The sequence below is a fragment of the Oreochromis aureus genome, linkage group 13, assembly GCF_013358895.1.
Source record: "Oreochromis aureus strain Israel breed Guangdong linkage group 13, ZZ_aureus, whole genome shotgun sequence".
Lineage (NCBI taxonomy): Eukaryota > Metazoa > Chordata > Actinopteri > Cichliformes > Cichlidae > Oreochromis > Oreochromis aureus.
The window spans coordinates 25420339-25431733 of NC_052954.1; the positions used below are offsets into that span (position 1 = coordinate 25420339).

At 39.7% G+C, this 11395-nt stretch overlaps 1 protein-coding gene across 1 annotated transcript; it reads left to right on the plus strand.

Moving 5' to 3' along the window:
- The first annotated feature begins 1011 nt into the window (after positions 1-1011).
- cfap36 (cilia and flagella associated protein 36) lies at positions 1012-10986 on the plus strand. Its single transcript, XM_031746791.2, has 10 exons — positions 1012-1351; positions 1691-1755; positions 1882-1983; positions 3720-3834; positions 3924-4011; positions 5785-5944; positions 6581-6671; positions 6965-7146; positions 8335-8499; positions 9499-10986. The coding sequence occupies exons 1-10, from the start codon at positions 1246-1248 to the stop codon at positions 9580-9582; spliced, it is 1158 nt and encodes a 385-aa protein (XP_031602651.1). The 5' UTR covers positions 1012-1245; the 3' UTR covers positions 9583-10986.
- The last annotated feature ends 409 nt before the right edge of the window (positions 10987-11395 follow it).

Sequence of the window (11395 nt, forward strand, 5' to 3'; positions counted from 1 at the left end):
AGTACATCGCTGCACATTCAGGTTACACAGACAAGGCCCTGTGTAACCTGAATGGACAATCAAAGAAGCCTTACTACAGGATGGCTAATAACAATAATCATCATAATCATATTTAATAATTACTATCATATTTACCATTTACCATAAGACCATAATAAATAGATTTGCCACAGGATTAGGTTAATGTGAGATTAAAACTAGTACCACGGGCAACTTAAAACATGATATATGTACGGTAATGTGCAAAAGTCTTGAGTCAACTCTCATTTCTTTATATAATTTGCTTCCAAGGAGCCAGACTTTCTTGCAATTTTTAAAGTGGTCTTGAGTAATAGTTCTTCTTTTTGCATTTGCTGTGTTTTTTTCACTCATGTCAAATCCTTGTACCTGATTATTTTCAAAGGAACATTTTCTTTGTTGTTGTTTCTTAAGCCACTGACCTATGAATCATTCAAGCATAAAAAGGGACTTCGGTTGTAGACAGACAACTTACAAAGAACAAATTTAAATTGTTTTATTACTACCAGCCTGTTGCAAAAGTTCATCATTTGTTCCCATTTCTTTAGCTGAATCTATGAAAATTCCCAAAGATAACAAAGTTTGATCAACATAAAAGAGTGTTTTTGCATGATCAATGTATTTCCCAAACTGCTATTGACTGAAAACGTCACATAAGTTGTCAAAATGTGCAGGAGAACAGGAGGACAAATTAATTCCAGCATCAGACCTGCAAAAAATAAAATAAAATAAAATAAAATGAAATAAGAATAGGCAACAAAAAAAGACAAACACAATTACATACAATGAGGGAACAATGCAGAATAGATTTTTGTTTTATCTTGTTTTTGTGATATTTCCAGTAACAGCAAGTTTTGGACTTTCTGGAGTTTTTAGTGCTTACCTCAGCGGCTTCTCCGTCCCAGTGCCAGTGGAGGGCTCTGCTTCGTCCGGGCCGAAGGAGCAGCTGACTGACGTAATGGTTACCTTAGCAACCAATTAGGCGTCACCACTCACCATTCTCAAATTCATGACTGCGCATTTCTCACCTTGCCCAGAATGGAAAAAAGCAGCCTCCGAGACTCATGTGGACTAGTTAATGAGGGACGATAAACCAGATGTTTTTTCCCATCTGTGTGAGCTGTGCTGCACGCGCCGACCTGAAGAACAACACCGTGTCAGGGCTGCCGCTGCTGCCTTTGTTGTTGTTGCTGCTGCTGCTGCTTACGCCCCCCAGCTACGACCAACATGGCTGAGGACGACAGTGAATGGGTTTTAGAAAGCATCGTTGGCTACCTTGGAAGTCCCGAATGGGTCGTTCCTGTAACGGACTTTTTGGAAAACAAATGCACAGGTAAAAACAGGTTATGAGGTGATTTTAGTCTGAGACTTTAAGCCTCTCTGGAGCTGTGCACCGTTAGCGCTGCGGCTAAGCTAACGCTAACGTGTAACAGCGATGCTCTCTGATAGTTTATCCACTCAAGTGTACATTTACATATGATACGAGCGGAAACAACGACAGCAAATCCTACGACACCAAATACAACAAACATCTGCATATAATCCGACCTAGAAAAAAGGTTTTACATATTTAACGTTTCTGCGTGCTAAAGCCAGTGCATCTAGCTAAGTCTATAAAATATTTCCGTGGACACAATTCATTTCTGTCAACTGTGTGTTTTCAATATTTCAGTTTTTGACGACGAAGATGAGAATAAGTTGGCATACACAGAAATCCACGAGCAGTATAAGAAATTGGTGAGTTCAGTTGTGATTACTACAATCTGGCCAATGTCATGCATTGCCTCATCAGCATCAGTCAGTAGTGGATTCATATTGCTGACTCGTCAGAATGGACTGCTGTGAGCTGCTTTGCTTTCGTAGGTGGAGAAGCTGTTGGAGAATTACATGCAGGAGGTTGGCATCAACGAGCAGCAGTTTTTGGATGCGTGTACTTCTCCCTTTGCCAAGTCTAAAGCTCTGGAGGTACTCTAAGCTTCCTGCTTGCACACCACTGTCAGCCTGCCAGCTAACCTGAATTGAGAATCAGGGATAGGATTTGCTTACATAAGCCCAGTTACACTGCTTGATGCCAGCAACACGTTTCAAAAAATGAGTTTGGACGGGTTCAGGGTTTCCACTTAATTTGAAACATTCACCGTCTTGCGTTATACAACATTCCAGCTGTCTAAGGCCATCTTTGCTGTGTTTTTTGCTGCATAGTTCATCAGATGTTTTCAATAGCTGACAGGTCTTGACATGTCAGGTACTTACTACTTTTTAGATGCTGAGTTTGGTTGACATTGTCTTACTGAAATAAGCAAAGCCTGTATATATATTGTGCTTTTACAGATGCAAACTCATTCACCCCTACACCATCATGCATGTTGGCGTTTGAACTGTGCACTGAGTTAAATGATTCTTCCTCTTTTGGCTGAATGCATAGCATCTATATATCTATAAATTTCAAAATGAACTTCAAAACCCGGAGGACAGTGTTTTTTTTCCATTGCACCCTAGTTTACCTTAAATGAGCTTAGCATCCAGAAAAGTGTTTCTGGATTTGTGTAAGTACATTTTGTCTTTGCATGATAATTTTAAGCTGCATTTATCAATGTGATCTGACAGTGATTATTTTGGAATTATTCCTCATCCCATGCTGATATTCCCTCCTGAAATCCTGAAATCATGGTCATTTTCCAGATTTTCTGAATCTTTAGCGGTTTTAAATATCAAAATGATGAAAATTCTTTGCAAATGTATTTCTGGACCATTTGCTCAAGCCCTCTTTTACAGAGCAGAGAATCTCTTCAATCTTTACTTCTAAAAGATTCGGCATCACTAATATACAGTTTTTATACACACTCTGTTATTTACCTTGTTGCCATTTAACCTAATTATTTTGAGATGTTTGTCTTTTGTTTCTGCTTTTTTATATGTTGCTGTAAACATAGTCAAACTGAGCTTTTTCCTCAGAAAACTCATTTCTTAGTTCCAAATTGAGCCATTAATTAAGGTAGGGTTAAACAGTTGTTTCTGTTTTATCACATTAGTTTAGATTAATGTAAGTCCTGTGTAAGTACCACAATCTTGTCACCCTGAAGTGTTATACTGTGTCTGAATGTTTATTACATGAAGCAGACTTATCGAAAGAAATCAGCTTCAAGCTGCACTTCATTAGGAGTCACTGTGTTTTCAGTCTTCCTCTGTGTTTAGTTATTGAGTCAAATACTTCACAATATAGTTGTTTTTTGTGTTTATGAGAGACTGAAACTGTTTTGGTGAAAGTGACGAGATACCAGAAATAAAGCAAAAATGTCCAAAAATATAGACCATGTCCATGGATTACCACTGGCAGTGATCAGTTGTACTACATTGGAATTGTAAAAACTAAACATTTACATAGTTTTTATTAGCTCATTGGACTGAAGGCCCAGTAAGGGACATGCTACTCCTCCATGGCAGTATTTAATAAACTAAACTTGCACAAAGTGATCACCTAATGAGCCTGCACCCAAATTATGGTCAAGGTCAGGGTGATATTGGTTGTTTTATGGAAAATTTTCCATTTTCACAAGAATTGCTTCTCCTCCTGCATTGTTCAGAGTTTAAATTCGTCTTGGATATGACATTGACATTGCCTCATTGTCTTCTCAATAGATAATAATTCTCAGTAGTTTGTTCAATAAAGCCAGTCAACGTTCTGGTTTTTTGTTCTTCAGGCAGTATTCCAGCCAGTTCTGGCTACAGATGACTTCCAGATGTTTCGCTCATTGATGGTCCACAAGAACATGGAGCTGCAGCTCCAAGCCCTCAGGGTCATTAAAGAAAGGAATGGTAGGCTGGATTAACATGTAAAGCAAATCCAAACACACACTTGCGGAGCCAAACGCTCAGCTGTAGGTTAAATGTCTTCGTGTGTGTAGGGGCCCTCCCAGAGTGTCTGACTGATGGTGTGGACGTCATGACGGAGTTGCAACAGGAAGAGATGAAAATCCTGCAGGAGGTTCTTAAGTAAGTCGCTTTTAACTCTCTCTGTCACTCTTGTGGTATCTGACTTCTTCAGTGTTTGACATAACATTTACTGGTGTCCCAAAAATAAACTTTTAGATGTTGTGAAAAGGTATTCGAAAGGCCGATTTGAAGATTTAGGATTGTTGATATTTTAATATGTGACTGTAAGAAAACCCTTAGTGAGTGTCTGTTTCAGCCAAGCCAGTTTGTTTCACAGGTGAATCAATCAGTGAAAGCCAAAATGAGCCAGCACCTGCTCAACTATCTTTCCCCACATAGTTTTTTACTGACTGTGGACCATCACTAGTTCTGTTGAACCTGACATCTCATTCACACTTACATAGAAACATCCTCACAGTTCACTGTGCCACCTTAAGAGCACTCTGGGTTTTTTTTATGCTGTGACTCTTCGTGTTTTTTATGGCACATCTGTTGAAAGGATATTTTAGAAGTCCTATGAGCCGGATTTTGAACAGTCGCTGACGGGAATTTCATGGAAACAGTTTTTGATCATTTCCACAACAGACTAAAAAGTGCTGTTGTATTTACTTGTATTCCAAGTTAACATTAACTAATGTATTTGCTAAACAACTCTGACGGGAATTACCAGGAATTACCAAAGAAACTTTAGAATTCATAAGAGCAGCAAATATGTTTCAGCTCCCCCATTGCCCATCCGGACATTGTACGCTGTGTTCCCAATCCCCATTTTTTTCTCAATTATTCCTAACTGAATAGATTCTTTTTCTGTGTATTTAGGCTGAAATTTCACATTTACATTAGTCAGTAGGTGTTTATTTATTTTACTTTTCAGGTAATTCAGTTAATTTTAAAGTAGATATGGGGTTTTTGTTCTTCACTATACCATTAAGAAATTTCCACATTTTCTTTATGCATCCATTGCACTTCCTGAAGGCTTCCCGAAGCTCCTACCACTCTTCTCTAATGGGATTTTGCTATTGAGTGTCTGGCCAAGTAGAACACACCAAGTCTAATGAGACCACAGTTAAGCTCCTTAGGATCCAGCTAATTTAGGTTGGAGGGATTGACACTAAACAAGCAGCTGAGAAAAACGGTGGTTTCATCCCTTTTGTCATACCAGGGAACCTTATCAGCGCTCCACTATCCTGCCTGTACTCCTTTCCAGGTTATAAATAGTTTCTGCTATATAAGTTGCATCATAAAGGAATTGTTTTACGTGATTGCAACTGCATTACTGAAGCTGGCACTTACTTTGATGACCGGTCTTAAACTAGTATTAATTCTGAAAGTAATTCTGAAACAGTTAAAATGTATCTATGTTCTGTCAATAGTACTTTAGCAACCTATAAAAATCCTCACAGGATTTATAACTAGGCACAGTTCCAGTATGGAAACACAGTATCTCTGTGTTTCTATACACCTACTAGTAAATGCTTTGCAGCAGTCTCCACTGAGACAATTTAGGCTATTAAATAAATCAAATTAAAGGATCTGACTGTGATTCCCGGGTGATGCCTGGGAGCAGGTTAGGGCAAAACGTGGTTACCACATGGAAATCCCTGACGCAGCTGTCTTTTTCTAGTTTCTGCTGGTGCTGGCTAACTGGACAATAGAACAGGCTTACCTTTAAAGTGCCAATGCTCTTATCACACCTGAACTACTGAACATACTGTGAACCCCTTCGAAAGGGTTCTTGACCGAAGGTTTTGCAACAGGGCTGAAATAGTGAAGTTTAAACAATTAGCTTATGTCGAACTCTTTCTTTTTTCTCTCCTGCTTATTCGTCTGTAGAAAGTCAAAAGAGGAATATGATGAGGAAATGTCCAGGAGGCTGCTATTAGAGAAAGAGGTTGGTTCCACCTCCAGTGGCTGCTCTAGTAAGCTAATGGCAGAGTGTGATGAAGCCAAGAATACCTCCTCTGCCCTCAGCCAACACATCAGCCCTGCCAAGGTGAGGCATCATGAGCACTATGAGCTAAATAAGACCTGTGGACCAGCCAAATAGTGCATCTTAGTGAGGCCTCTTGTGCATGCCTCTTGTTGGACTTTATCTCACATAATCTCGCTAACTACTTTTCCATGTAGTGCCTGAAGCCAAAGAAGCTCAATTCTTATTGTGAAGTCCCCTTTAACCTTGAAAACACTTTTTTTAATGTGCTACTTAAATTTGGCAAAGGTGAAAGCATGGGTTAATGATCAGCAAACTACACTGGTAACTGGAAAAATGTAGTATAAAGTTGAACCATCCACGCAGTAAGATTTTAATCAGGGATGTATTAATAAGTACAGCGCAGTTTACTAACCAGGAACGCAGTAATGCCAGTTCAGCTGTGTCTGTAATAGCTAACAGAGAGAAAATGCTGGTAAAACTAAAATGCGTAGTAGACCTCTTCTCTTAACAGATATAATGAGATGATATTCAAAGCTTAGAAATAAGTGCATCCTGCAAATACTAGATATTATACCAGCCTATTTATTGGGTCATTAAGCAGCTTTGAAGCGTTTGTGTTTTGTGGATTTTGCACATTATTTGGAGACAGTTTAAATGTTTATTCATTCTTTCCATCACCCATATCCCCACCTGCAGGTCAACAGTAACCCAGTTAGAAAAGAAGGGAGCAAGACAGCTGCTACAGGAGGTGGTGCTGAGAGGAGCAGCTCCTCTAAACCCACATCAGGTAAGTTAGAAGAGAAGACAAACACTTAGCGACCAACTGAACTCTTTCTTTCTACTTGTTATATAAAATTACCCCACTATACCACATTATTCTTGATCTCCTGAGCTACAGCCAACCCACATAATCAGATGAGATACATTTTTATTACTGGAAGTCATGTAAACGAGCAGCATCAGTAGTATTACTAACGTCGCAGATAACATGTGAAGCTTTTTAATCTTTTGTTTTATTTTAAACACACAACCAACACGAGAGTGGCAGCTCATCAAAGTAATTTGTGTATGTGCCCACAGATCGTGGTAGTGATGCTGTGGGAGCCCGAGTTCTGCCAGCTGTGAGAGGTCCCGTGAAGTCTGCTGAGCCCTCCATCAGCAGCAGTCGTCATGCCGGGGAGCAGAGCAACAGCAGCCAGACTACAAGCGAGGCGTGGCTGGAGGAAGCACACAGGGAGGCTGGCTTCTCTAAGCCATATACTGTGAGTCTGTGAGACTGCTGTCTTACCCCCAAGATTACAGGAAATCTGTGCATAACATAAAAAGCGATTTGCCTCATCCTCACTCTGAAGGAAGGATCAGTGCCAAAGCACAATTGCATTCCAAACAGAAGGGTTCAATATTTCCTTTTAGGTGGACAACAATAATTTAGTTTTAAACAACTGCATTATCTATTACTGAAAGAAAAATAAAATCATGTTTTTGTTTTTTTTTACCTGCCTACCTAACATAATTATGTACAATAGATACAGATAGAGATGATTACAATACAATACAAATTATGACCTGCATTAATTTAAGGGAGGAACACCAATTCATAGGCTGTATATAAAAGACAGACAGGTGTTGTCGGTGATTTCATCAATACTTTGTGAGGTCTCGTTGTAAAAAAAAATGGACACAGCAAGCAAGCAGTGGATGTAATTAAGAGATTGAAAGAAATGTAGTGAATATGTCAATAAGTTTTGCTTGCCCTTATGATTCATGTATGAGAGCAGCTGAAAGTAAAAGCAGTTGAAATATAATAATTTACTAAATGAGCATCATGGTCTTGCTAAACTCGCGTATTTGCTGGGGTCACAGACAAGGAAACAGACGTGTAGTTGTCATGCTGCTACAACCACAGGAACACCTTGGCTTTAATACACTGGCTTTACTTTTCAGAGGCAGAAGCGTATGTAAAATATGGACATAGCCACGGTGATGTCACCCAGTGGTTAGTGAAGTCCTGTCTTCAAGCCTGGAGGCTAGCTCGAGGCTTTTGCTGCCACCATCTTGTTGTTTTGAAACCAGATGTGAGGAGTGGTTGGTTCAGGCTTGCTGGCTAAAGCCGTGTACACATTTGTAGCTGACAGCCGGTTGCTTCTGGACATTGCACACTTCTAGTGCATTTAAAGCCAGGTCATATGTTAATCAGTTGTATTCTTCTCTCTCGTTGGTATTTTTTCATCAGTCGCTCATATTAAAGTAGAGACTGTATCACACGTCTCACACACCTGTCACTCATTTTGTATGATATAAGCCAATGAACATACTGTGCATAACCCTCCTCTCCTACTCCAATTAGGACCATATGTTTTTTCAAACTTTATTCTTTATTTAATATGATCCTGAACAACCAGTTTAGACGTTTAATCGCTCGTCTGAATTTCACCTGCACTTCTCTGCAGGAGTTATCAACATCACAGCAGGAGCAGCTCCAGCAGAGGGCGGCATATCTGCGTCAGCAGAGGGACAAGCTCCACGCGCTGCGAAAAGAGCAGCAGAAAACCAAGCAATCGTCCTTGCCGGAGGAGGCACCCAGCAGCCCCACACCAGCACCCAGCACTACCCCGGTAAATGCAGCCTGGTCCTCGCCTCCTTCTCTATACCTCATTTCATAAAGTTGCTTATCCAACTGCTGCAGGCAGTTTGGCACAAATTCCATCTGTTGAAACAGGGATTTGCAGCGGTTTCTTTAGTTGAGAAAAAAACGTGTCAAAGTGAATACATTTTTTTTTAGATTAGACACATATTCATGCATTGATACTCATAGTGGATTATTAAAGTTCTTCAAAGTCATCTTTAAAGATTAGTAATTTAAGTTTGACGCTTGTTATCAATTATGACTCACCCAGGACCAGTTATCCATATTTCACCTGATTTTCTTAAACCTACATTAATTTTTTTTTTTTTCCCCCTTTTTTTTCTTCCTCCCAACTTGTTTTATTTGCTTCTTTTTCTTGTTCTTCATTTCCATCCACTTGTATCTGCTCTGGACTGGCCTGTCAGGAGGCAGTGGGTCAGTCCCAGAGAAATGGGGCCTGTTCCCCTCCTCCTACTTCTCCTCCTCCTCCACCTACTCCTCACTGTGCTCCTCCAGCACAGCACTCCTCCAATCAGAAGGTGATCCATCAGCTGCCTCTGATGTGAACAACTGTACTTGTGTTCATCTGCTTTTGCTTTGTAGTAATCATTCCCTTCATTCTCACCAACTAAAGGTCTGCATCTCTCAAGCACAGAACATAAACTTTTTTCATCCTAAATTAAGAATTTTATTGACACAAACTGAAGAGAATCAGATCTTGATTTGTGTTGACTGAAATCATCAATCTTGGCTCAGTTCCTATTCCTTATTAGATGCGATTGTCTGACAGCACCTTGTTTACCTCAAAGTTACAGGCTTACTACGGCCATGTTTCCAGTACTAGCTGCCCGTGTTTAGTTTTCTTGCTTGTGTACTGTATGTAGACACATGTGCTTGGTTGTATTTTAGTCGCCTTTCTCGCTGCTTTTTCCACATCTTATTTTGCTGGTGAGTATTGACTGCTTCCTGGTCTGGTCTCTTCTCACAGGAGATATCTGCTGAGGAGAGAAAGAAGCTGGAGAAGAGAAAGCACCTTGCTGACAAGCTGAAAGAGGAAGTGATCAAGAAATGACTTCCCCTCAAAATGCAATATTCTCCCTTATATCTTATCTATTTACTCTGGCAATCAAACACATGGCTTCCTTTACACTGCTGCATATTTCATAATGCAAATCTTTTTTTCCCTTTTTTCTAAAGATAAAAATCATGGGATCTTCCATCTTCTGAGTTCTTTTCTGTGTAGCAAAAAGAGCATCTTTGTTTTTAAATGACACTCATTACTCATAACAGACCACTCGAGTATTTAAAGGTCTGATAGCTACTTTCTGTATTGGACTAAGTTCGGAAAATCTCAATTGAGCTAAAGCACACAGGTCTGTGTGCTTCAGTATATCAAGCGATATCCTGCCAGTGGTACCGAAACCTCTGCTTTTCATTTGTAGACAGACTTTAATTATACTTTGGGGATCGTGGGTTCAGGAGAAGAGTAGGTTGTCCACTAATTGCAGGTTTGGTGGTGCAGCCACAACCCCACCACATGCCAAAGTGTGCTTGGTGAGCAGGACAGTGAACCCCAGTTTCCTCTTGATGGCAAGGCAGCACCTTACTTGGCAGCTCCACCTGCACTGGTGTGTGAATGCATGACTGAGTATAGTTTCAAAGCACTACTACTTAAAATGTGCTGTATAACTGCTACATTTGTAGACCATTGGTTCAAAAAGTGGAATAAAAAAATGTTTTTTCAGTCTGTACACTACTTTTTAGAAACGTGTAGCCGTGGGACAACAAATCAGTCCAAACAGGTATTAATTATTTTTGTCATAATTTGACATTTTTAAGCAAAATTGTGAAGATTTGAATATTTCTTTTGTCACATACCAAGGTAAACAAGATATTTAGACATTTTGTACTTTTCAAATAAAAGGGTGTATACAAATAGTTTTATTTTTTCCTCGGTTTTCTAAAATTGAAAGACAATTAAGAAAATAAGCAGAAGATATGCAACACTATGCTCGTCAGTAATGGCACAAAATCTTGGTTCAGTTTCTGAAACCCATTTTGCTACTTTGAAACTAGTCAATATGTTTGGAGTGCTGGATTTGGATACAGACATTGGCTGATTTCTTTCTAGCAACAGTTAACAGTAACTGGCCATGACGTGATGAATCAGATTTGGGAGGACTCTACACTGAGGTGAAGGCAGTATTAGTTGGATCCAGTGCACAGATTGTTTTTCCACTGTTAGCATTCCCACAAGGAAGCTGGTACGTCGTTGGCAGTTAAGAGAGCCGTGCAAGTTGTCATGACCAATCACGTGTTCATACAGGGGCCAAGAGAACTGCGCTGCTTTCTGCGAGTGCCGTATTTATCTGCAAACCAATCACGAGTCTTCACTTCAAGCAACCATAATGCACCAGTTTATTTGTAATGTTGTTATTGTGTATGCTGTTTAATAAAAAAGATATTTTTTAGAAACCTGCAGTCTAGACTTGAATGTGTATATATATATATATATATATATATATATATATAAAAATATATATCCACTTCAGTAGTTAGACCGTTTAAGTACCAGGTTGGACCCCCTTTTGTTTTCATAACTGCCCTAATAATTGTGGCAAAGTTTGTCCAGTTTTGTAAGCCTGTGCAAACCGTAGCCTGTTTTCTGTTCCCAGCTGATATATGATCTTCTACTTCTACTGTTGCACATTTTTCCTGTTACCAGTGTAACAAAGCAGCCTGGCTACTCTGACATTGACAAGGCATTTTCATCCAGAGAACTGCTGCTCACTGGATATCTCTTTTTCAGACCAGACCATTCTCCATGAGGGCCAATAGCGCAGGCTTTTTGTTTTCCTGCTCTTAGCTCTGCAACTGTCCATGCA

Bases quoted from the DNA above. Each gene is read 5' to 3' on its own strand.
- cfap36 (XM_031746791.2), top strand. From the start codon at position 1,246: ATGGCTGAGGACGACAGTGAATGGGTTTTAGAAAGCATCGTTGGCTAC. The intron at 6,672-6,964 runs GTAAGTTAGAAG...ATGTGCCCACAG, and splicing joins CTCCTCTAAACCCACATCAG to ATCGTGGTAGTGATGCTGTG. The intron at 7,147-8,334 runs GTGAGTCTGTGA...ACTTCTCTGCAG, and splicing joins GCTTCTCTAAGCCATATACT to GAGTTATCAACATCACAGCA.